Genomic DNA, 24,860 nt, shown 5'->3' on the forward strand with positions numbered 1-24,860 from the left:
TAAGTCTGTGTATCTGTAGGTCCGTGCGTCTGGGTATCTGTGAGTCTGTGTTTACGTGTGTCTTTGTGTCAGCCTGTCTGCGTGTCTGCGTGACTGTGTGTCGGTGTGTCTTCGAGTCTGTGTGTCTATGTGCCAGTAAGTGTGAGTGTCTGTGTTTCTGTGTGTCTGGATATCTGTGACTCTGTCTGTCTGTATGTCTATGTGTCAGCCTGTCTGAATGTCTGCGTGACTGGGTGTCTGTATGTCCGTGTGTCCGGGTGTATGTGTGTCTGTGTGTCTCTGTGTCAGCCTATCAGCGTGTCTGCATGACTGTGTGTCGGCGTGTCTTCGAGTCTGTGTTTCTATGGGCCTGTAAGTTTGTGTGTCAATGTTTCTGTGTGTCTGTGTGTACGTGGGTCTGTAGGTCAACGTGTCTGCGTGACTGTGTATCTGTGTGACTGTGTGTCTGGATGTATCTGTGTCGATGTGTCTATGTGCATGTGTGTCTATATGCATGTCTGTCTGAGTAGCGGTAAGTCTGTGTATCTGTAGGTCCGTGCGTCTGGGTATCTGTGAGTCTGTGTGTACGTGTGTCTTTGTGTCAGCCTGTCTGCGTGTCTGCGTGACTGTGTGTCGGTGTGTCTTCGAGTATGTGTGTCTATGTGCCAGTAAGTGTGAGTGTCTGTGTTTCTATGTGTCTGTATGTCTGTGTGTCAGCCTGTCTGCATGTCTGCGTGACTGGGTGTCTGTATGTCCGTGTGTCTGAATGTCTGTGTGTCGATGTGTCTATGTGTCTGTGTGTCTTTATGTCTGTATGTCTGAGTGACTGTAAGTCTGTGTATCCGTAAATCCGTGTGTCTGGGTTTCTCTGTGTCTGCGTGTATGTGTGTCTGTGTTTCAGCCTGTCTGCGTGTCTGCATGACTATTTGTCTGTGTGTCTGGTTCTGTGTGTCTGTCTGTCTGTGTCTGTCTGTGTGTCTGTATGTCTGTATGTCTGTGTGTCGGTGTGTCTAAGTGCATGTGTGTCTTTATGTCTGTATGTCTCAGTGGCTGTAAGTCTGTGTATCTGTTTTTCCGTGTGTCTGTGTGTCTGTGTGTCAGCCTGTCTGCGTGTCTGCGTGACAGGGTGCTGTATGTCCGTGCGTCTGGGTGTTTGTGTGTCTGTGTGTCTGTGTGTCTATGTGTCTGTGTGTCAGCCTATCAGCTTGTCTGCATGACTGTGTGTCGGCGTGTCTGTGTGTATGTGGTATGTGGGTCTGTGTGTCAACGTGTCTGCTAGACTGTGTATCTGTGTGACTGTGTGTCTGAATGTCTGTGTGTCGGTGTGTTTATGTGTCTGAGTGTCTTTGTGTTTTTATGTATGTATGTCTGAGTGACTGTAATCCTGTGTATCTGTGTAGCTTGTCTGCGTGTCTGCGTCATTGTGTGTCTGTGTGTTTGTGTGTATGTCTGGATGTATCTGTGTCGATGTGTCTATGTGCCTGTGTGTCTATATGTATGTCTGTCTGAGTAGCGGTAAGTCTGTGTATCTGTAGGTCCGTACGTCTGGGTATCTGTGAGTCTGTGTGTACGTGTGTCTTTGTGTCAGCCTGTCTGCGTGTCTGCGTGACTTAGTGTCGGTGTGTCTTCGAGTCTGTGTGTCTATGTGCCAGTAAGTGTGAGTGTCTGTTTTTCCGTGTGTCTGTGTGTCTGTGTGTCAGCCTGTCTGCGTGTCTGCGTGACAGGGTGCTGTATGTCCGTGCGTCTGGGTGTTTGTGTGTCTGTGTGTCTGTGTGTCTATGTGTCTGTGTGTCAGCCTATCAGCTTGTCTGCATGACTGTGTGTCGGCGTGTCTGTGTGTATGTGGTATGTGGGTCTGTGTGTCAACGTGTCTGCTAGACTGTGTATCTGTGTGACTGTGTGTCTGAATGTCTGTGTGTCGGTGTGTTTATGTGTCTGAGTGTCTTTGTGTTTTTATGTATGTATGTCTGAGTGACTGTAATCCTGTGTATCTGTGTAGCTTGTCTGCGTGTCTGCGTCATTGTGTGTCTGTGTGTTTGTGTGTATGTCTGGATGTATCTGTGTCGATGTGTCTATGTGCCTGTGTGTCTATATGTATGTCTGTCTGAGTAGCGGTAAGTCTGTGTATCTGTAGGTCCGTACGTCTGGGTATCTGTGAGTCTGTGTGTACGTGTGTCTTTGTGTCAGCCTGTCTGCGTGTCTGCGTGACTTAGTGTCGGTGTGTCTTCGAGTCTGTGTGTCTATGTGCCAGTAAGTGTGAGTGTCTGTATTTCTGTGTGTCGATGTGTCTAAGTGTCTGCGTCTCTCTATGTCTGTGTGTATGTTTGCCTAAATGTCTGTGTGTTTGTGTGTCTGTGCCTGTGTGTGTTTATGTCTGTATATCTGAGTGACTGTAAGTCTGCGTATCCGTAAATCCTTGTGTCTAGGACTCTCTGTGTCTGTGTGTACGTGTGTCTGTGTTTCAACATGTCTGCGTGTCTGCGTGACTGCGTGTCTGTGTGTCTGGGTATGTGTGTTTGTCTGTCTGTGTCTGTCTGTGTGTCTGTATGTCTGTATGTATGTGTGTCGATGTGTCTAAGTGCATGTGTGTCTTTATGTCTGTATGTCTGAGTGGCTGTAAGTCTGTGTATCTGTATTTCCGTGTGTCTGTGTGTCTATGTGTCAGCTTGTCTGCGTGTCTCCGTGACTGGGTGAATGTATGTCCGTGCGTCTGGGTGTATGTGTGTCTGTGTGTCTGTGTGTGTCGGCGTGTCTTCGAGTCTGTGTTTCTATGTGCCTGTAAGTCTCTGTGTCAATGTTTCTGTGCGTCTGTGTATACGTGGGTCAGTTTGTCAATGTGTCTGCGTGACTGTGTATCTGTGTGACTGTGTGTCTGAATGTCTGTGAGTCGGTGTGTCTATGTGCCTGAGTGTCTTTGTGTCTTTATGTCTGTATGTCTGAGTGACTATAAGGCTGTTTATCTGTGTAGCTTGTCTGCGTGTCTGCGTGATTGTGTGTCTGTGTGTCTGGGTGTCTGTGTGTTTGTGTGTATGTCTGGATGTATCTGTGTCGATGTGTCTATGAGCCTGTGTGTCTATATGTATGTCTGTCTGAGTAGCGGTAAGTCTAAGTTTCTATATGTCCGTGCGTCTGGGTATCTGTGTGTCTGTGTGTCTATGTGTACGTGTGTCTTTGTGTCAGACTGTCTGCGTGTCTGCGTGACTGTGTGTCGGTGTGTCTTCGAGTCTGTGTGTCTTTGTGCCTGCAAGTGTGAGTGTCTGTGTTTCTGTGTGTCTGGATATAAGTGACTCTGTCTGTGTGTATGTCTGTGGGTCGATGTGTCTAAGTGTCTGCGTGCCTCTATGTTTGTGTATCTGATTGTGTAAATGTATGTGTATTTGTGTGTCTGTGTGTCTGGGTGCCTGTATGTCAGCCTGTTTGTGTGCCCGTATTTCTATGTATCTGTATGTCTGTATGTCTGATTTCTGTGTTTCTATGTGTCAATGTGTCTGAGTGTCTGTGTGACTGGGTTTTAGGTGTCGGAGTATCTGTATGTCTATGTGTCTGTATGTCTGTATGTCTGTGGATCAGTGTGTCTATGTGTCTGTATGTCTGTGTGTCTTTGTATATGTGTTTCTGTAGGTCTGTATGTCTGCGTGTCTGTGTGTCTGCTTGTCTATGTGTCTTTGTGTCTGTATATTTATGCCTCGGTATTTCTGTAAGCGTGTCGGTGTGCCTATATGCATCTGTGTTTGTATGTCTGTTTGTTAGTTTTTCCCTGTGTCTGTAAGTTTGTATATCTGTGTGTCGGTGGTTCTGTGTGTCTGTGTGTCTGTAGGTATGTGTGTCTGCGATTATGTTTCTGTGGGTCTGTGTGTCTGTATGTCTGTGTGTCTGTGTGTCAGCCTGTCTGCGTGTCTGCGTGACTGGGTGTCTGTATGTCCGTTCGTCTGGGTGTATGTGTGTCTGTGTGTCTGTGTGTCAGTCTATCAGCGTGTCTGCGTGACTGTATGTCGGCGTGTCTTCGAGTCTGTGTTTCTGTGTGTATGTCTGTCTGTGTGTCTGTGTGACAACGTGTCTGTGTGACTGTGTATCTGTGTGACTGTGTGTCTGAATGTCTGTGTGTCGGTGTGTCTATGTGTCTTTGTGTCTTTATGTCTGTATGTCTGAGTGACTGTTAGCCTGTGTATCCGTAAATCCATGTGTCTGGGTTTCTCTCTGTCTGTGTGTACGTGTGTCTGTGTTTCAGCCTGTCTGCGTATCCGCGTGACTGTGTGCCTGCATATCTGGATGTATATGTGTCTGTCTGTCTGTGTGTGTCTATGCGTTTGTATGTCTGTAGGTCTGTGTGTCGTTGTGTCTATGTGCCTGAGTGTCTTTCTGTCTTTATGTCTGTATGTCTGAGATACTGTAAGTCTGTTTATCCGTGTAGCTTGTCTGCGTGTCTGCGTGTCTGCGTGATGGTGTGTCTGTGTGTTTGTGTGTCTGGGTGTCTCTGTGTTTGTGTATATGTATGTATGTATGTATGTGCGTCGATGTGTCTATGTGCCTCTGTGTCTATATGTTTGTCTGTCTGAGTAGCGGTAAGTCTGTGTATGTGTATGTCCGAGCGTCTGTGTGTCTGTGTGTCTGTGTGTACATGTGTCTTTGTGTCAGCCTGTCTGTGTGTCTGCGTGACTGTAAGTCGGTGTGTCTTCCAGTCTGTGTGTCTATGTCCTGTAAGTGGGAGTGTCTGTGTGTACCTGTGTCTGTGTGTCAACGTGTCTGCGTGGCTGTGTGTCTGTGTGTCTGTGTGTCTGTGACTCTGTCTGTCTGTGTGTCGGTGTGTCTATGTGTCTGCGTGTCCCTATGTCTGTGTGTCTGTTTGTCTAAATGTCTGTGTGTTTGTGTCTTTGTGTCTGTGTGGCTGGGTGACTGTGAGTCAGGCTATTTGTGTGCCCGGATTTCTATGTATCTGTCTGGCTGTATGTCTGATTGTCTGTGTTTCTACGTGTCAATGTGTCTGGTTTCTGGGTGTCGGAGTGTCTGTATGTCTATGTGTCTGTATGTCTGTATGTCTGTAGATCGATGTGTCTATGTGTCTGTATGTCTGAGTGTCTTTTTGTCTGTGTGTCTGTAGGTCTGTATGTCTGCGTGTCTGTGTGTCTGCTTGTCTATGTGTCTTTGTGTCTGTATGTTTGTGCCTCGGTATTCCACTATGTGTGTCGGTGTGTCTATATGCATCTGTGTCTGTGTGTCTGTTCGTCAGTTTTTCCCTGTGTCGGTAAGTTTGTATATATGTGTGTCGGTGGTTCCGTGTGTCTGTAGGTATGTGTGTCTGCCTTTCTGTTTCTATGGGTCTGTGTGTCTGTGTGTCTGGGTCTGGGTGTCAGCGTGTGTGCGTGCCTGCGTTTCTGTGTGTCTGTGTGTCTGTGTGTCTGTATGTCTGTGTGTCTGTTTGTCTGTGTGTCGGTGTGTCTGATTGTCGTTTTTTCTATGGGTCTGCAGGTCTGTCTGCCTGTGTGTGTGTCTCTGTGTCTGTATGTCTGTGTGTTTGCGTTTCTGTGTGTATTTGTGTCTGTGTGTCTGTATGTCTGTGTGTATGTTTGTGTGTGTGTGTGTGTCGGTGTGCCTGATTTTCATTTTTTCTATGTGTCTGTATGTCTGACTGTCAGCAAGTCTGGTCCTCTGGGTGTCTGTGTGTCTCTTTGTAAGTGTGTCTGTACGTATGTTTGTGTGTCGGTGTATCTGTGTGCCGGTGTGTCGGTTGTTAATGTGCCTGAATGCTTGTTTGTCTGTATGTCTGTTTCTCTGTTTATCCGTGTGCTGTGAGTTCGTATGTCTGTGCGTCGGTGTGTCTTTGTATCTGTGTGTCTGTAGGTCTGTGTGCCTTTGTGTCTGTGTGTCGGTGTGCCAGTTTATCCGTGTGTGTGAAATTTTGTGTATCTGTGTGTCGGTGGTTCTGTGTGTCTGTTTTTCTGGGTCTGGGAGGCTGCGTGTCTGGGTGTCGATATGTCTGTGTGTCTGTCTGCCTGTGTGTATCTATGTGTCTGTATGTCTGTATGTCTTTGTGTCCGTGCGTCTGTATATCTGTGTGTTTGCGTTTCTGTGTGTATGTGTGCCTGGGTGTCTCTATGTCTGTATGTCTGATTGTCGTTTTTTCTTTCTTTCTGTGTGTCTGGCTGTCTTTGCGTCTGGTCTTCTGGGTGTCTGCGTGTCTGTATGTACGTGTGTCTGCATGTCTGTATGTCTGTAGGCCTGTGTGTCCGTGTGTTTGTTCGTCTGTTTTTCCGTGTGTCTGTAGTTTTGTATGTCTCTGCGACTGCGTGTCTTGGTGTCTGTGAGTCTGGGTGTCTGTGTAACTGCTATGTGTCTCTCTGTGTATGTATATGTGTGTCTCTGGGCCTGTATGTCTGTGTGCCTGTGTGTCTGTGTGTCTGTATGTCTGTGTGTCTGTGTGTCTGTCTGCCCATGTGTGTCTGTGTGTCTGTTTTTCTGTGTGTCGGTGTGTTTTTGTGACTGTGTGTCTATGTTTCTGTGTGTCCGTATGTCCGTGTGTCTGTATCTTTGTGTGCTTGCGTTTCTTGTTATATGTGTGCGTGTGTGTCTATATGTCGATGTGTATGATTGTCGTTTTTCTTTCTTTCTGTGTGTCTGGCTGTCTGTCCGTCTGGTCTTCTGGGTGTCTGTGTGTCTGTGTATACGTATGTTTGTTTGTCTGTATGTCTGTAGGCCTGTGTGTCCGTGTGTTTGTTCGCTGTTTATCCGTGTGTCTGTAGTTTTGTATGTCTCTGCGTCTGCGTGTCTGGGTGTCTGTGAGTCTGGGTGTCTGTGTAACTGCTATGTGTCTCTCTGTGATATGTGTGTCTGTGGGCCTGTATGTCTGTGTGCCTGTGTGTCTGTGTGTCTGTATGTCTGTGTGCGTGTGTGTCTGTGTGTCTGTATGTCTGTGTGTCTGTGTGTCTGTCTGCCCAGGTGTGTCTGTGTGTCTGTTTGTCTGTGTGTCGGTGTGTTTTTGTGACTGTGTGTCTATGTTTCTGTGTGTCCGTATGTCCGTGTGTCTGAATATTTGTGTGCGTGCGTGTCTATATGTCGATGTGTCTGATTGTCGTTTTTCTTTCTTTCTGTGTGTCTGGCTGTCTGTCCGTCTGGTCTTCTGGGTGTCTCTGTGTCTGTATATACGTATGTCTGTATGTCTGTTTGTCTGTGTGTCTGTAAGTTTGTATGTCTGTGCGTCTGTGTGTCTGGGTGTCTGTGAGTCTGGGTGTCTGTGTATCTGATGTGTGTCTGTGTGTGTATGTATCTGTGTGTCTGTGGGCCTGTATGTATGTGTGCCTGTGTGTCCATGTGTCTGCAAGTCTTTGGGTCTAAATGATCAAAACGTTCAGTTAACTGATAAAAAAAACTGAATAATTCAGATCAAAAATAGTAATTGCATTTTCAATTTGAAACAGCAGATCAAAAATTAATTGCAGGTGATTTTTGAAAACATATAAAACATTGAATAATTTCCGCTGAAAAATTAGAATAACAAAAAAACTTTTACAGAAAACAAAATAGATTTTTTCTACCGCTCACACTTTTTAGTATTGTGACATCAGTTGGGTTCCTCCTGCTTTCAAAGTTTGATTATTTTATGTATCTTTGCACATAGAAACCAATCCTGCAATTTTTTAGCTAGCTCGCCACCGCTAGCCGCAATTCGTTTATATGCAATGAAGTTTTCTCACAATTGAATTGTTTGCTAATTAATAGCAACTTGAGTGCAATTAGGAAGAATCACGAGTTGGCTTGTGACTGGTACTGATAAAAACCACACAAACTTAAATTTATCTTAAACAACTTTTGGTTGCTTTCCGTTTGTTTTGCATTCCATCAATTGTTGCAACAACTGTTGATTTCTTAAACCAAGCAGTACTGAATGTGTAGGAGTTGAGCCATTTGCGAAGTATAATTCCTAAAAAAAACAAAATTAACCACAAAGTTTCCCCAATAATTCCCTCAAGAAGACTAAGTAGTAATTAATACAAACTGAAAAAAAATGCTTATCTTTTTCCTTTTCAGCTTAAACATTTCATAATTGGATTGAATGATTCAACCGCAAAATTGCTGTTTTTCACCATTTGATGGATACCATGGAAAGTTGAAGACTAAAACGAACTCTAGAAACAATGTTATGCAGATCCAAGCTAAAATAACAACCTATGACGACACAAAAAAATTGTTTCTTTCTTCCAGACACCAATTCTGACACAGCGTCAAATATTTCAAAAATTTGAATTCAGTTGCAGAGCCTTGTCGAACCGCGAATATAGACTGTTTATTACAAGATTTATGAACTTATTCCACATTTTTTCAGTAAATGCCGCTAGTAAAACTAACGATAGCAACGGTACCAGTCTTTCAACTATGAAAAAAAAACTTTTCACAAAGCAATTGGTCAAGTTATATAGCAGCTCAGCGTTTCTTCACTGAAAATTCAAAAAACGAACCAACCAAATTTCGAATGAGATGATCTCATTTTCTGGGAAAATTTGATGCTCAAAAGAAAAGCAGTGGATGATCTCTTGTTAGAAAAATCTCAAAAAGAATCAACCAATGTATACTCGTCAAAAAATGTGTATGTTATAAAAAAAATTTTTTGCTATTCATGATGCGTTGAATGTCGAGAAAACCATGATTCACTTGAACATTGAGATACTTCCTGTCGCTTACGGTGTTCTAGAAAAAACACAACCTGAAAACTAGTAGAACACATGCTTAAGACAATCCACTATTTTGCTTTAAAGGAGGGCGGGTAATTAGATAATTTTTTTGCCTAAAGTTCTTCCTTGTCAACCGTTTCATCTTTCAAAAAAGGAACTCTGATAGAAGTCCTTGGTAAACTGATAATTCTTATTTAATTGTCGGAAAAAGGTGGCCAACATCTATACCAGAAGGCTTTTTTCTGTGCTGTGAAATTTGCGATTCTATGCAAACAAATTAAAAACATTATAATTTTTAGGTAAACAAATACTTAATTTTGATTTAAAAAAATTTGCAAAAATTTATCAAATTTTCTTGTTTCGAACCTTGATGTGTGCAAACAGGAGCAGTATAATATATATAGCATGAGTAAAAATATTAACCCCCAGACTTACAGCGATGTCATGAAAAGTTGAATTATGCGCCAACCCATCCATCTATCAGAAAATTGATCAATCATAACAATCAATCATACAGTCATCTATCCAACCATTCATCCTGTATTTCAACCATCCATCCATATAGCCAGCCTCTATCAAATCATCCATTCGACCATCAAGGCATCAAAATCTGGTCCATCCAGCCACAATCAAGCAAGCCATTCCTTTAACTAGACAGTCATAGTCTTTGCACCAATCAGCAATCAGTCCAGCTATCCATCAATAGATTAATCACGCACCCGTCTAAGTTTTCAGCGTGTCATTCATATATCTATCCAACCCGCTACCCATTAAGACATCAAGCAATCTAACCAGCAACCCACCCAGCCATCTATCGTCCATCTGTCTATCCAGCAATCCATCCGTCTCTCCAGCCCTCCGTCGGTCCGTCAATCTACTTGTTCATCGACTCAATTATCCATTAGGTCATTTATCCATCAATCCATCCAGGCCTCAATTCTTTCATCGCTCGGTTCATCCATTTATTCAGTGCATTCGAGCAAATTTGGTTCTAGCCTATACAATTTTCAGTTTTTAAATAGGTGGTATGTATAGATAACCTTAGTTATACATAGGGATCATTAGTTTTTAGTAGGAATCGTTAGTTATACATAGAGTTTATTGATTAAAATTATATTTTAAAGGTTATAGAAAAGAATCAAAGAGTTACATAGAGAGAAGTAGTATTTTATGGGGATATTTAGATAAGCATAGGGACTGTTACTTAGACGTAAGGATCAATAGTTGTACATAGGGACCATATTTTATATTCAGAGGTCATTAGCTATCACAGAGATCATTAGTTATATATCGAATTCATCAATTATACATAGAGATCATTAGTAGTACATAGGGATTATTAGTTATACGTGGGAATCTTTAGCGATCATTAAGAAGGCGTATGGAGAAAAAGTTATACACAGGGGTAATTTTTCATGCATAAGGATTACTAGTTATACACAGAGAGCTAAAGTTTTTATAGGAACAACTAATTATAATACAAAAGCACCATTTGTAATATATAGAGATCATTAGTTGTGCACAGAGATCCTTAGTCATGCGTAGAAATAATGAGAAATCATCTACTCTCAATGAAGAAATGAAAAAAAATTAGTTTTAAACTTCAAAAAAAAAATTTAAAAAAATTGAAAGAAAAAAATTTGATAATTTTTTGTATGGAAATTTTTTCGGTTATACTTTCTTATAGGGACCAATGGGATACCTACATAATGCATAGGGACTAGCTGTTGTCGTTGAAAACAGGAGGAAAGTTGGTTGTCATATATTACATGGTGAGATGACCATTACGAATGATACCTAATGGTGATCCATAGATGACAACCCTCCATCCTAGTATACTATATCCATACTACTGATATTGCTTCATTGATTCAATTATTGCTCTCTTATTTCAAATATTACACAATGTTTCAAAATTAGCACTAGTTTTTCAAGTATGGCAAGAAAACATACAGCACACAAATTTTTTTCGTAAATGGTTTGCAGTAACTATGATTATACGGAAGTTTCAATGTCATTGTAGGCCCCTTGATATGTTGTTAGCAGTGATATTAAAGTTTTTGCCAGAATTCAGTATCGTTTTTTTCATCATGCGCAGAAAGTGTTAAAACTGGATTAAAATCCCCCCTCAGGGATTCGACCATCTGCCGACCCAAAGGCAGGGGGTCAAAATTCCCCCCTTTGTTTTTTTTGAGATATCTATTTTTTGTGGAAGACCTTAAAAATTTTCTGCAGGCGCCTTTGGCGCCAATATATACTAATTTTGAGGGGGGTGGGGGTCGCGCCAAAAAAACGGGATTCTTTGGCCAAAAATTTCCCAAAAGTGCCTAAAAACACTGATTTTGGCCTTTTTTCAAAAATTTGCATGTGGCGCAGAGAATTTGGGTCTTTATAGTGATTTGGAAGCCCTGAGAAAATCAATTTGGTCGACCTAAAAAAAGGTTGACAATATTTTCGAATTTTTTTCGAAAAAACGCCCCCCCCCCCCCCCTCTCGAGAACCGCGCCTGGGTATATAGTCAAAATAATTGCAAGCAAAACAAGCTTCCTGTTTGCTATTATGAAAAATGTGGATTTGAAAGAGGAAAAACTTTTTTGCAGAATAATTCTTCATCGCACAAACTTTAGGATACGGTACACGGAATGAGTAAAGCGAACTGGAGATTTGCTTCAGGAAATTGTTTCTAAGGTAACTCAAAATTAAGATTAAAACTCTGATCGAGGCCAAAGAATCATTAATTAGGGTTCAGCAATGAATTTGACTTAAATAACTGTGGCCGTATTCTGGACAACTAACGCTCGTTCCTTATTAACTTCGAATAATACTGATTAAAACATCGATTTTCCATTTGATCCAAGGATAAGCCTTGATGATCAGAAATTTAGATTTAGTTTAGTTTTACTTAAAGATCCAAGTGAAGCCTTGATGATCTGCTGTTATGAATGAAATTAATTTAAGTTAAAACAAGGTTAAACCTTGATAGTTGTTCGATAAAAGGTTAAATTAAAAATGTTAAGTTTTTAATTTTGATGTCAGTCAGTTTTTGAGATTTGCTGGTATATTTTAGGTGATGAAGCTGGGATGAAGGAATGATTTATATATACTAACAGTTTATGCTTTATACTAACATATTTTCGTACTTTTATATTCAATAAACATTTTTTTCAAGATGTTTTTAATTTACTGCAGATTTTTCAAGGAGAACGACTAGTGTTGTTTTTATCGGTCGTTATTGTATAATTAATAGGTTTAATAGGTGTATAATTAATAGGTTTCTTCAAAACTTTAGGTCAGTAAATGAACTTTTAAATTTACTGCTGGAAGTATTCTAAATATAAAAGTTTGATCTGGTTTTTGTCGTACAATCATGAAATCGATTGGTAGATTTCTTCCTAATCGTACGTCGTCTCTTGTCCGAGGTCTTCTTCCAATACCGGGTAGTTCTCGTACTGTTCTGAAAATTGGCTCTGATCTATTGAGTCTCTGATCTATTGATCTATTGAGACATTTCTACTAAACTTTTGTCCTATAACATTTTTAAAATATTGTATTTGTCTAATTCTAATCCAATTTTCTGGTTAATGTTTCTAATCTAAGTTTATTAAGGTCTTGTTCGAGACTTTTGGTCGCACCAGATAATTTTATTTTTTGATTTGGTAAATTCATAGAGTAATTTCAGATAAGGTACACCATCTGCTCGTCACACTATCTTATTTTCGGCCGGACAGATTTGTGCAACTTCTTAGTCAAATACAAACTTAATCTTTTTCTTATATCTCCTAGTCTCAATAGACCTAATGTACACCGGTTTATGCAAGTTAGTTTCCAGAATGAGAACAACTGTTTTCTAAGTTTAATTAAAATTGCTCTGGTGCTGAAACTACAAGTAGTTTCAGCACTTACAAATAAGTGGGTTGTTAGTTTGATGGAGTTTTATAGGTTAGTATTCAATTTTTTATAGAGATAAATTATCAGAATAATATCCAATAATTAATTCTAGATCAGATCTGGTTCCACCCATCCGGGTCGTACAGATTTTTAGTTCTTCAGTGTTCTACTGTAGTGGATGATGTATCATGGTATGTTCCTTTACAAGTTGCGAGCATGTTTTTTCCGATTAGGAAGAAGGGAAGTTATCACGATTGTTTCGGGAGATCGTATCATGATTTCTGATCGGTTGTGATGAGTTTTGATTTGTTTTATTAGAGAATAGCGGTTCGGATCTCGAATACATCTCGTTCGGATGTGGCATGTAATTTGAATTTGGATGAAGTGCCTGGCGACTTGGATCTGTATATATACATGAACATCGAGATGGCCATTGTTCTGTTTAAATGGGTTTCCTTTGTTGCGATGCCAAGTCGTACTTTAAATCTTTTGAGTTCAGTGACTGTAAGCAGCATGTCGGGTGTGTTTTGCCATTCCGTAATTGGAGTGTGATTGGTTTGCCAAGTTCCTTGCGGCTCGTCTTTGGGCTGTATGTAATCTTGTACTGCATTGTATAATTTACATATACAAATATTTTTTAATTTTGTTTCTAGTTATGATCTTGTTTTATTTTTTATCGCAAAAGCATTCTTGTTTAGTTCGGTTATTTTTAAGATTTACTCATCCTTGAGTAACTCTCGTCAAAATAGAGTGTGGGTCACAAAGCATGGATGTAACACGGTGGGTTAGGCTGGCTATAGAGCATGCTCAGGACGTCCTCTCTGGTGGATTAGGCCAGGAGTGGAGTATAAATTCATGCTCTCTTTTTTGGAGGGTCCTTTTTGTGTTCAACCTTTTGTGCCTTTTTTATAACTGATTTTTTCCTTTTTGTCTCGGTTATGTCCTTTTCTTCAAAATTCAAATCGTTTGTTTTGGGTTTGTTTTTCGACTTCTTTGTGTTTTGTTCTTTTGTGTCCAGACTTGAAAGTAGTCTTCAAAAGAACCATTTATGCAGTTCTAAGCTGGTTTTAACCCAATTTGGGTACCCTGGTTTTCCTTTTTTTGTGGTGTTTAAGAGGCTTGCTTTGGTTAGTTTGGATAATTATATAATTCTTTTCAAACCGGGTTAAAGGGAAGTTTGAAATGTGTTAAAACTGGTTAGAGTTGTTATCAGTGAAAGTTAAAACCTAAATTTTTTATTTTAAGCAATTTTTTGTGGGCGAGCTATGCGATGCGATAGGATTTTGGGCGAGTGAAGATTTAAAACTATAAAGAAGCGTCTTTGAAAATGTTAGTACGGTTTCAATTTTATAAGCTATTTTTTATTAATTTACTACTTAGAAATTAATATTTTCACGGCTATATTTGGGGGGTTGAAGTTATCAATTTATTTTCATTTGATTAATAACTATTGTATATGGGGAAAAAAATTAAATATCAATTTTTTGCTGTTTTTAGGGGTAAATTTTACTGCTTCATTTATTGTAATTGGTTAAAATAAAATAATTATTCTAGAAAAAAGTTTTCTGTTTTTTGTTTCGTTTTTCTTTTTTGTAGATGATTGATGATTGTGCCTTAGTATCTTTAATGCAATAAGTGAAGTTAAGAAAGAATGGTGAGGTATATTTGGAGTTAATGTATTGATATCTGTGCTAAATTTGTCGTGCTGGTGTATTATGAGTGTGATGATGTTGGATGAACATATAGTAAGTATAGGCGTGTGTCTGTTTAGTTCGCAACATGATGTCGTGTGAACAGTGCAAATCACGTTCTTTGAGTGTGAGGAAATGAAAGGTTAGTGAGAAGTTGTTTAATTTGTTAAAATATGAATGATAGGCTTGACTATCACGAAGTGCTGCTGAAATGACGTGGTCGTGTTTTTTATCTAATTATTGAGGGTGAAAACGTATGTGTTTTTATGAAGAATTTTTCTGTTAGTTGTGGTGTAGCAAATTTATTGTCAATCAGAAAGGTGTCTCCGTTTGGTCTTTGGATTTGATGGTCGTAGTGATCGATGTAAATTTCGTTAGTTTTGGGTGCGGTGAATCTGACAAGTGACTGTTTATATCCGATTTGTGTAAATTGTTTTGGAGTGAGTGCTGTTGTTAAAAGGTAGAGTTGAATGCTGCCTTGTTCATTATCATTTGGGGTGTTATATAATGGTAGTGATAGTAGATTAGTGAAGTGATTAAATGATGTCCAAGAAAGTGTTGGCTATAATACGTGCTCATTAACACATTTAGGGTGTTCGCAATTAGGGTCTGAATGAAAGTAGGTGTATTGGGGGAAAAAGGAGAAACATATTTGAAGATGATCTTAAGTGTTAGTGTGGAGTGGGTGATAAAAAATGTTCGTGGGTGAGAGGGAATTGGAGTATTGGGGAATTTCCCTTTGAAGGTTCGATAGGCTCGGTTTGTACTAGATGAGAATGTATTTGACGAGGGAGTTGGGTTTGGTGAAGAGCTGTAATTTGAAGAGGGAGTTGGGGTTGATGGATTTTGATGATATCATGGATTGTGAGAGTTGGTGAATGGTTAGTGTCTGAGGGTGCTGTAATTGTTGCTAAAGTGTGATAAAGTTGTGTATTTATTTTTTTGTCTGATGGTTTACTGGTCAAAGGAGAATATGTGGGTGTTACCTTGGAAATAGAGGAGGGAGTGGAAGGAGGTTCAAATCTTATTTGGGAGTAGAGGCGTTGAAAAGGAGGTTAGGAAAATGTAGATGGGCTGGGTTCGGAGCTGCCAAATTTGTCAGGGGTGTCGAGATCTGAGTTATTAAATTGGTAATTAGTATTATATACAGTGGTGGTTGAATTTGTATCTGAATCTATGCCGGATAAGTGTTATCATGAGGTGATTCAGGTGGAGGGAAAGCAAAAAGTGGTATGACGGGGAGGTTGCTTTGAAGTTTGGCTGGGTAGGAAGTTGAGCGATGGAGTGATCCAACTTGGCGCCTCATCGTGGGCTAAAACGATGGTTGTTCAGAGAACGAAAAAAAGTGGTATGTGGTTGTTCTATAATTTTTTCGTATGTGTCTTTTATATTGGATTGTTCAGTTATTATGTGTTGAAATGGGATTTGTGGGTAATTAGATCTTGAAGATATGAGGTCTGTCAGAGCTATGGTACTGAAATTTCGTGGTACTAATGATAAAGAATGGTTACGGTTTAGGCTTTGTAATTGTAGTGCCGTAGGCGTTGTATTCGTATTTTTTTGTGAGTCGTCATATGTGTTTGGTGTTGTTGATAGTTTGGTGTTGTGTTCTTGCTTGTTTGTTTACTTGTGTGTTTTGCGCATGTATTGTAGATTCCTTTTAGCAGAGAGAGAAAAATCCAAGAAATTTAAATATTGAGTATAATATAGCCAATCTTTCTAAGATGTAGTAGGGCAATCCTAGAAAGGCAAGAAGTTCGTTTTTCAAATTTTTAATATTGAAAATTTTTATTGGTGATTTATCTTGTGGTCTGTGTTTTACGTAGACCAGGTATGTGGTGTTGAATGTCGGATTTAGAGTATATGCCGATCGATTGTAATCCGATATTTGGATTGCGGGCAATATCTCTAATGCTTTCTGGTGAAAACTTTTTTAATGGTTGCATAAGTGTAGGGTATGGTGTGAGAAGGTAGTATTTATCTTCGTGAGAATTCAATTGTACTACAGTGTGGCTGTTGTCTGATCCACATGGGACTGCTGTATCACAAAAATAAGTTCTTCAGGAAGGTGCATCAACAAAAAGTACTTTAATTTTATAGAACATTGGGGTTCTTTTATAGCATCTTTTTTCTTCAAAAACATAAAATGGTGATTTTTTTGGTACAAGTGTAAAACAAAAGTAAATTTCCTTCGTAGTCAGTAAAATTTGATCTGTTACCTGATAATAAATATCCTGCATAAGGAATTTTGAGCACTGCTAGTGCAAGTGATTGTAGATTTTGTGTTCTTTGAAGTTCGCATAATTGCTGTAGTGCTTCAAGTTCTGTTAAATACGTTTCTTGAAAAATTCTACTGATTGTATAGTCTAGTTTCATGTATAGATGTATGTCAAAATGAATTGCGCCAAAATGAGTGTTGTTCATAAGTGATAGTTTTTGTAAACGCTTACTGTTTTTGTCTTGTGGTTTTGTTTTTCCCTCAGTGTTAACTGTGTTTTTAGAAAGTGTACTGGGATGTATGAATTTTTGTCGCTGGTTGAGTAATTTGTTGCATGGGGATTTATGATTAATTTTCCTGTATTCATGTTAAAACCTTGCTCGTTTTGACAAGAATTTCTGAAAATTGCGTTTTATGAAGTGGTTTGTTGTATTTACATAAAATTCCGTTTCTGTGTAACTTTGGAAACGTGTCAATTCATTTGCCATATTATTACCGTTTCTAATTTTATAATTACTCTGTCTGATTTTTTCAGGGCTTACGTCTTCATAAGAGATTGATTCAATAAAAAATCTTTGTTGAATTTTTATCATTCTAGCGTGTATTTTTTCTACTTGAAATGTGGTACATGTGTCTTCAGGAAACCAAAAAATTGTTGCTTGTGTTCGTGTAGTTGGATCGCTGTATCTTTGGTCATTTTGATTTTGCAAGAGAGTCTGATTCCTTAATAAATTATGGTGTCAGTTTTAAATCGCGTGTTAATTGTACTTTTTCAAGCTGAATTTTCCAATCAAAAAACATTATTTCTTGGTACCCTTTATTTTTATTGTCTGCTTTACAATTTGAGGGATTATTTATTCCGATGTGTGGTATGCAATTTTCTTAATAGAGATCGTAAGTTATTCTTCCATGTGCGCCTTGGGAAGGAAATTTGTCGTCTAGTTTCATATGACCTTGGTATCTTTCAAGTTCGGCTTGCTGTGCAGAGTCTGGAAAAGCTTGAAAGTTTACCAATTTTCTGTTTGTGCCTTTGTCTGATGTAATTTTTAATGGGCTAAGTTCGGTTTTACAATCATCAGGGCTGAGATGAAAAAATTTTTCAATAATACTTTGGTAGAAAAAATCACGATCTAGTCTCTTCTTATTTCCGTTTGAGACTTGAGAACAATGTACTTTATTTTCGGAAATTGTCGCTGTGAATTTGTATCCTGAATTTATAGTGTTGTAGCTCGTGCATTTGAGTAAAGGGTAGCTATTATATTTGTTGGTTCTACAGCTTATGTTTCGGATTCGCATTGAGTGAATTGATTTATTGCATATTTATGTTATGTTTTTTGTTTATTTTCTTTACAGTCATAGCGTGTGACTAGTAAATCCTGGGGTCCTGATCGGGAGAAGGATTGTTATGATCAGATTCTGAGAAATTAAGAAAAAGAAGGGTCTGGAAAGTTACTATCTTTAGAAGATTCATGAGTATGATAGTCCTGAGTATGGATTAGATATCCAATTCTCTTTTTTGTGTACCTGTCGTATTTGAAGATGGTTTCTGTGGTTATAAATGAGAGAGGTGAAGATTGAGCTGTTATATTTGCGGGGATGGGCTAGGGGTAAAGGATGTTGAATTATATTAATTAGTCTTACAGTGATTTCAAATTTTAGAGTCAGATTATCCTGTGTAAGTATTTGTATATTATGATCTTGTTTATCTTTGTGGAGGTCTTGTCGGTATTGCAATCTGTTTAGTGCCCAGTTGTGTAATCTGTTATTTTCGTGGTGCTGACTAAAAAATAGAGGGGGTGCTACGAATAAATTCCAGTCTAATTGTAGCGGTATGTTAATGGTTGAATGTTCTCGATATCTAGCGTCGAGATTTGTAGGAAAAGATGGAAGAAATGGTGCTTGTGAGATTTGACTTAAGGAAGGGGTTGAGGGGAGTGGAAGTGTTTCTGGTAGTGACAAAGTTGTTTCAGATGAAACGTCCATTTGATCGTTCACTAAGTTTGGTTCACTTTGAGTGAAAACTTGTGTCATCCAATATGGGAGATGCTCTGTAGTAGCTGCGGGATTGAAAGGATTTTTTTTCGAATTTCTTCAGATGTAGGGGTTGAACCTAAATAATTTGAGGAATGTTTGATGTGTTTTGTTGTGATGCGGTCTGGCAGTACTTTGAATTTTACTACTGGAGTCTATAGGATTTGCTATTGGTGAATGAGGTATGTTGAATTGAACTCTGGGGTTTGCAAATTTCTATTTCGTCTTGGTTGTCTAATTTGTCTGTTTAGTTCGAGCGTGTTTTGATCTTGACTTTGGTGTCTTGCTATATTAAGATCTTGTTGAAGAGTAGGGTATATATTATATACTGGTTTGTAGTATGGTTCGCTTAGTGGTGCTTGGCGAATTACTGGTTCTAGTGGTTCGGACAATCGTGCGTGTCTTTCTTCAAATGTATATGGATTGTCTTGAAAAAAGATGCGTGTTGATGATTGAGGGGTTGTTTGTTTGATTATTTGTTGGTGTTGATGGAGATTCTTGGGATGTTGGTGGTGGGGACTGGTGTGGGGTTGTTGATTAGCAATTTTGGAAAAATTTTTAAAATTATTTATTTACGAAGAAGTTTTATGTTTATTGTAATATACTTCGATGAAAAGGATTAAAATCATCATTGCTAATGCAAAAATTATGGTAGCCTTTTTTATGCATTTGCGTATTGTCATTATGAGGGAAATATGGAGGAAATGTGAGAATTATTATGAGGGAAATGTGAGAAATTTTATAAGAAGAAGAAAAACATCTGTACTACTGAATAGATATTGGAACATTTAGATGGTTATTGAAAAATCGTACGTGAAGAGGTGTTCGAGGAATTTGAAAACTAATGTAGTAACATAAAAAATGATGAAGAACTTGCAAAAATTATCAGGATGAGGATGAAATTCTAGGCTATTGGCTATTAGGATTATACAGAGTTTGGAAAAAACTTGAAATGATCGAAAAAAAACTTTGAAAGTATATCTTGAATATGGCTCATTGTTTTTGAAAGAAGCCTTCGAAGGAATGATTTGTTCCGTCGAATTATTTATTATTTTTTGAGGCTAAATTAGAGAGTGGTCGGATTATGTATTAGTTTTTTGACAAGTGAGTTGGTTTTTGGCAATTTTTGGTGAAGGGAAGTTTTGAGGGCTTTTAAGGGTCTTCCTAGTTTTGTTTTCATTTATTGGATGATTGGGGGTACCTAAGAGATATTCGTACTTTAGGCTAAATGATCGTGTCCATTTTGTTCTTTAGGCTAATTTAATCTTTTTGCTTAAGAGAGTTTTGAGGTCTAAGTTGGAACAATTTAGTTGATCTTTGTTTTACTTGATAGGGGGGGGGGTTGTAATATTGCGATTTTGTTTATTTCAGCTGTCAATGTTTAGCGGTTTGCTTATTTCTGACCTGGAGGTTTTTCAGTTATAGTTAGAGATACGCTTGAAATAGATTGTTTGTCGGCTTAAGAAGTCGTGTCAAAAATAAGGTGATGATTCGAAAAGGTTTCAGCATGAATTTTGAGAAAATGTACGGGTATTTGAAAAATCTTTCAAGAGGTGAAAATGTTAATAAAATTTAAACTGGTTTATGAAATTCGACTTCTTTGGTGGTGGCGACTGGTGTGGGGTTGTTGATTAGCATTTTTTGAAAAAGCTTTATTTACGAAGAATTTTCATGTTTATTGTAATATTCTTCGATAGTAAAGGTTTGAATGTTTGTTTTATAATCTCGAATGTTTATAACATCTGGAATGAATGTTTTATAATCTTTTCATAGCTGATTTCGAAGTCGCGATGATTTTTTATATTGAGATTTTTCTTTTTGATCTAGTGGTAGAATTTTTTCTTCTAATTTTCGATTTTTTCTTTCTGTTTATTTTATCTTTCTGTTGACTAATTTTTGAGATGTTTGTTTGTTAAGTTGTTTTTTGTTTTTTTTTTGTTCTAATGGTTTTTGGATAGAATTCATATCAGTGTTTTGGTTTTGATTGTAGTCGGAGTTATTATGAATAACTCTGAGTCCTGTGAAGGAGTATAATTGGGTCAGTTCGCGAAGAGCGTACTCCTTCGGATAATAAGGTAAAAGATTGTTTCGGTGTTGAACAATTTCTTTTTTGTTTAGGTCTATAAACGTGTATGTTACATCAGTGGGTTTATCAATTATTTGATATTGTCCTTATCGGATTGCTTGTAATTTTTCAGAATTTCCTTTTTGTGTTGTAAAGTTTGGAATTAAAACCTATGTTCCGATTTTTAAGTTTGTAGCTGGTGTGAATCGATAATTTATTTGGAAATTAATATTTTGTCTCTGTAATAATTTTTTTGTTACTCTTTGATAAATTTATTTATGTTTTTTCTCTGTTTAAAATCCATTCGGTGTGTGTACCGGAAGCTAATTTTGAAAAATATGGATGATGAAAGTGATCTTCATCGTGAGTATGTAGTGGTAGATAACACATTGATTCCTTAGTGGGTTCACAAGAACCTTGCGTATTTTTTGAAATATTTGCTCTGAACATTTACGGTTTTTGTGATTTTTGGTTGAAAACCATTTAATAGGTTGACGATTCTAAAGTTGTTCTGATTTGTGAATTATAAGATAAGGGGAATAGTTTTACATCTGTTGACCATTCAGTATATCGTGTGTCATTTCCGTTAATGATACATCTGAGATATTCTTGTGATGAACGGTTCATGCCTTTGACTAATCCATTAGTCCAAGGTGCATGAGATGTACGTGGTTTGTGTTTAGTATTATATAAGTGGCATAGTGTGATAGTTTCGTTGTTTACAAATTCAGTGCCATTGTCTGTAACAAGGATTTCGGGTAATCCGAACTTTGCTATCCAGTGTTAACAAAATGTTGTATATTCACAAAAAGCATTACAATGGGGTACTGGATTAAGTGCTACGGAAGGTGTAAATGCGTCGACTATGAACATTCTATATGAGTTTCCTTCTGAGGATGGTGATATTGGTCCTTTTGTATCAAATGAAAATCTTTCATTGAAGTATAGATTTTGTCCTTTGAAAAGTTGTTTTCTGCTGTTTGTTTTTGGTTTGGCTAAGGTTTGTTTAATTGGCATGTTATACAATCTTTGCAGAATACTTTAATCCCAATTGGTGCTTCTGCAAAGTAAAATTTTTGAATGAAATTGGAGTATGTTTTTTCTGATCCTCAGTGTCCTTTAGTGTGAAAAGCTATAACTAATATGCTTAAAGGTAGACAAGGTACATTGAGATCAGATGTTTGGTATTCTAAAATATCTGTATTCTCGTTGATAGAGGTATTATTAAACTTTTTGAAATATCTAAGAAGGGTTTTATTTCCTAGAATGGCGAGATCGGCTTTAATTGGTTTGATTTTATATTTGTGCCGAGATTTTAATTGTCTAATAAATGGGTCAAGTTTTTGATGTTTCTGTAATAATTCGAGTGTTATTTTTTCTGTTATTGGGAAAAAAGTTTTCAATTTCTATTTTTGATAGAGGTATTGCATCTAGAGGGTCATGGAGGTTAAAGACTTGGATTATTGTATATTCTGAGTCATTATTTGGTAGGCCTGATAAATTTATTTTTTATTTTAGGTTTTCTTCTTCTATTAGAGGGAATAAATCTGATTGGTACAATTTTTAATTGATTGGTTTTTGCTGTGTTTTGTTTTTAATCCATGATGAATATGGTTTTAGTTTAAATGTAGATTTTGCAAGTAGATCTACCTCGTAGTGATTGTTTTGACCATCTAAACATAGTGGAAAATGTACTACATTAACCTGTGACTGGTCTATGTCAATTTTATTGCATATTTGCATTGTAATCTTGGTGAAATTTTATCTTTTGCAAGCAGCAATTTATTATTTTGTGGTATTTCGACTGCTGTTTTCTTGATAATAATTCAGGTTGTGTAATTCTACTAAGAGTATCGGGTAGTGCACGGTTTTTTACTGCTGTCCAAACTATGCGTAAAATTGGGAACTTCATTAAAGTTAGTTGAAATCTATAAACTCTATGGTTTGGGTTTGATTTTGTGTAAAAAGGAAAATTATGGATTTATGATCTGTAAACAAAACTGTTGGATGTTTTGATTCAAGTATTAAAAATTCATATTCTGTGATTGTATATATTATGGCTGTGCATTCTCTCATAAGGGTGGAGAGTCTAAGTTCAGCTTGTGTGAATAGTCTAAAATTTGCTGAAATGAGGTTCCTTTTACTTGTTCCGTTATGAGATTTTAACAATGCTGCACCGATGCCAAAGTTAGAGGCGTCGCACATGGCATAAAGTGGTTGGTCTGGATCTGGAATAGTGTTTGGTATTTGTTCAGTGAAAGAGTTTTGTTGTCTAAGTACTTGGGTATAACTACATTTTTAATACGTATTCACTTAAGAAGTTTAACATTCCAAGAAATTCTTGAATTTTTTTATTGGACGGTGGTTGAAGTCTTTGGATTGCATCTATGTGAGATTGTAATGGAGTGATAGTGTTTCTTTGTATAATATGTCAAATAAGTTTTACAAGTGTTAGAAAAATGTGATTTATCCGGGGCTGCTTTTATGTTTTCGTGTAGTAATATCTGATGATAATTTTCTAAGACAATGAACATTTCGTCATTTGTTTGTGATTGCATAAAAACATCGTCTAAATATGTGATTGCATATTTATTGAGTAAAATTTTTAATCATGAATGCTGAGAATGCTGCTGGTCCTATGGAAATTCCATAGATTATTCTATTGAAATCTTATTGCTGATTTCCAATAACGAATTAAGTTAATCGTCGTGATTTTTCGTCTAACGGCATTTGATTAAATCGCTAATCATATCTGCTGTTGTGAAAAATTTACCGTTTGTTTTTGTGGGAATTACTTGAATTGTTGCAATAGGCCAATTACATTTAGATTCATCAATGAGTGAATTGAGGTATCTTGCATCTAGATTTGTTTTCAATGATTCTCTTTTTGCTAAAATGATAACGGGTTTTAAAATGTTTTACCTTTTGACTGTTTTTTTTTATTTTCTGGAGAACTGATTTCTTATTGTTCTAGTGTGTCCAGTAATCGGTTATTTTTGTCTTGTAACTGAATTATGACTTTATTTACTCGTTGTTTTTTGAAAACTGCATCAGGTTTTAGAGGTTAATCTAGTGACGAATTTTTTTTTCCAACTTCACATTTAGAAGTTGCGTAATTTTTTGGGTATTTCAATAGTAAATCAGCTAATTGTTCAAATTCTTTTTGTGTTATTTGAGAGTGTTGAAAATTGAAAGTTGTTAAGAATTTTTGTGTTTCTTCTGTGTATTTTGATACTTGAAATGTATGTTTAAAGCGAGGTGTTTTTGTGAGTGAGTCTGAGTTTTGTTTCTCCTAATTTATTATATTTTTATCGATAACACTTCGTCAAGAATTGTTGATTGACATATATTTAATAGTTGTAAAATCTTTTTTACTCTTTACGCTACATCATTTATGGGAAAAATTGTTGCGTTAGTTTCACAATAACCTAAGAGTCCTAGAGGTAGGGTTACTTTATATGGAGAATTGTTATTTACATCATAGGAGATCATGTCTGATTTTGAGTTTTTCATGTATTTGATAAACGAAATTGTTACTTGGAAAATTTTTTGAATTGGTCTGAATTCAAGGTCAGACATATAGAGATGTTCTTTATTTTTTTCTTTATCGTATTGGTGAACTTGTTTGATTGAGAATTTATAAAATAACGTGCCAGGGGTTTCAGTTGTTTCCGTTCCTGATTGTAAATAATGTAAAATTTGGAGAAAAATGGTGGCTCTTTGTTTATTCTTTGAAAAAATATTAAAGCTGTGTTTTTCATTCTGGTGTATTTATCTTTTTTATGGATTCTGCTGTTTAAGATATTTATAGTTTGAATATATTTTGTATTAAATGGGATTCCAGTACTTTTATGTTCTATATCTGTGATTTGTTTAAATTGTTTGCTCAAAAGTTTATTCTGTTCCTTTTTTCGAGTGGGAAAAAGGAAGAGTTGGGTTTATCCATAATTTGTTCAGGTTGATCCTTGTGCTATTGCTAGCCTGCTTGTTGTTTTGAAGGGTGTTATTTTTGGATGAAAATTTTTATTTCATTCCAAGTAGGGATGTTAATGGTGTTTGATTCCGCTCGGGAATCTATTAAAAACCAATTTCAAGGTCTGGTGTTTGAAGTTCTTTGCATTTTGGACATTCTAAAACGAGTGGGGTTTTCCAATTTTTTTCTTTTGGTAATTGCATTTCCTCAGCTATATTTTGGTAAATGTTTTTTGTGCTTGAACATTCTGTGGGTTTTTCTTCTGTTATTTCTTCTACTATTTTTTCTATTGTCTTGTTACTGCTTATAGGTCTTGTATGATAATTTAAGGGGAAGTGATCATAATTTTGAT

At 37.3% G+C, this 24,860-nt stretch overlaps 2 protein-coding genes across 3 annotated transcripts in view; one reads left to right on the forward strand and one right to left on the reverse strand.

Annotated features, from left to right (window-relative positions):
- Positions 1-24,860, forward strand: part of LOC134852147 (serine/arginine-rich splicing factor 1A-like) — a 232,731-nt gene that overhangs the window by 175,676 nt on the left and 32,195 nt on the right. The window lies entirely within an intron of this gene.
- LOC134852003 (sarcoplasmic reticulum histidine-rich calcium-binding protein-like) lies at positions 5,753-9,453 on the reverse strand. Its single transcript, XM_063868279.1, has 3 exons — positions 9,446-9,453; positions 6,776-7,304; positions 5,753-6,544 (listed from the first exon to the last, which is right to left on the reverse strand). The coding sequence occupies exons 1-3, from the start codon at positions 9,451-9,453 to the stop codon at positions 5,753-5,755; spliced, it is 1,329 nt and encodes a 442-aa protein (XP_063724349.1).

The sequence above is a fragment of the Symsagittifera roscoffensis genome, chromosome 7 (genome assembly GCF_963678635.1).
Source record: "Symsagittifera roscoffensis chromosome 7, txSymRosc1.1, whole genome shotgun sequence".
In the NCBI taxonomy this organism is placed as follows: Eukaryota; Metazoa; Xenacoelomorpha; order Acoela; family Convolutidae; genus Symsagittifera; species Symsagittifera roscoffensis.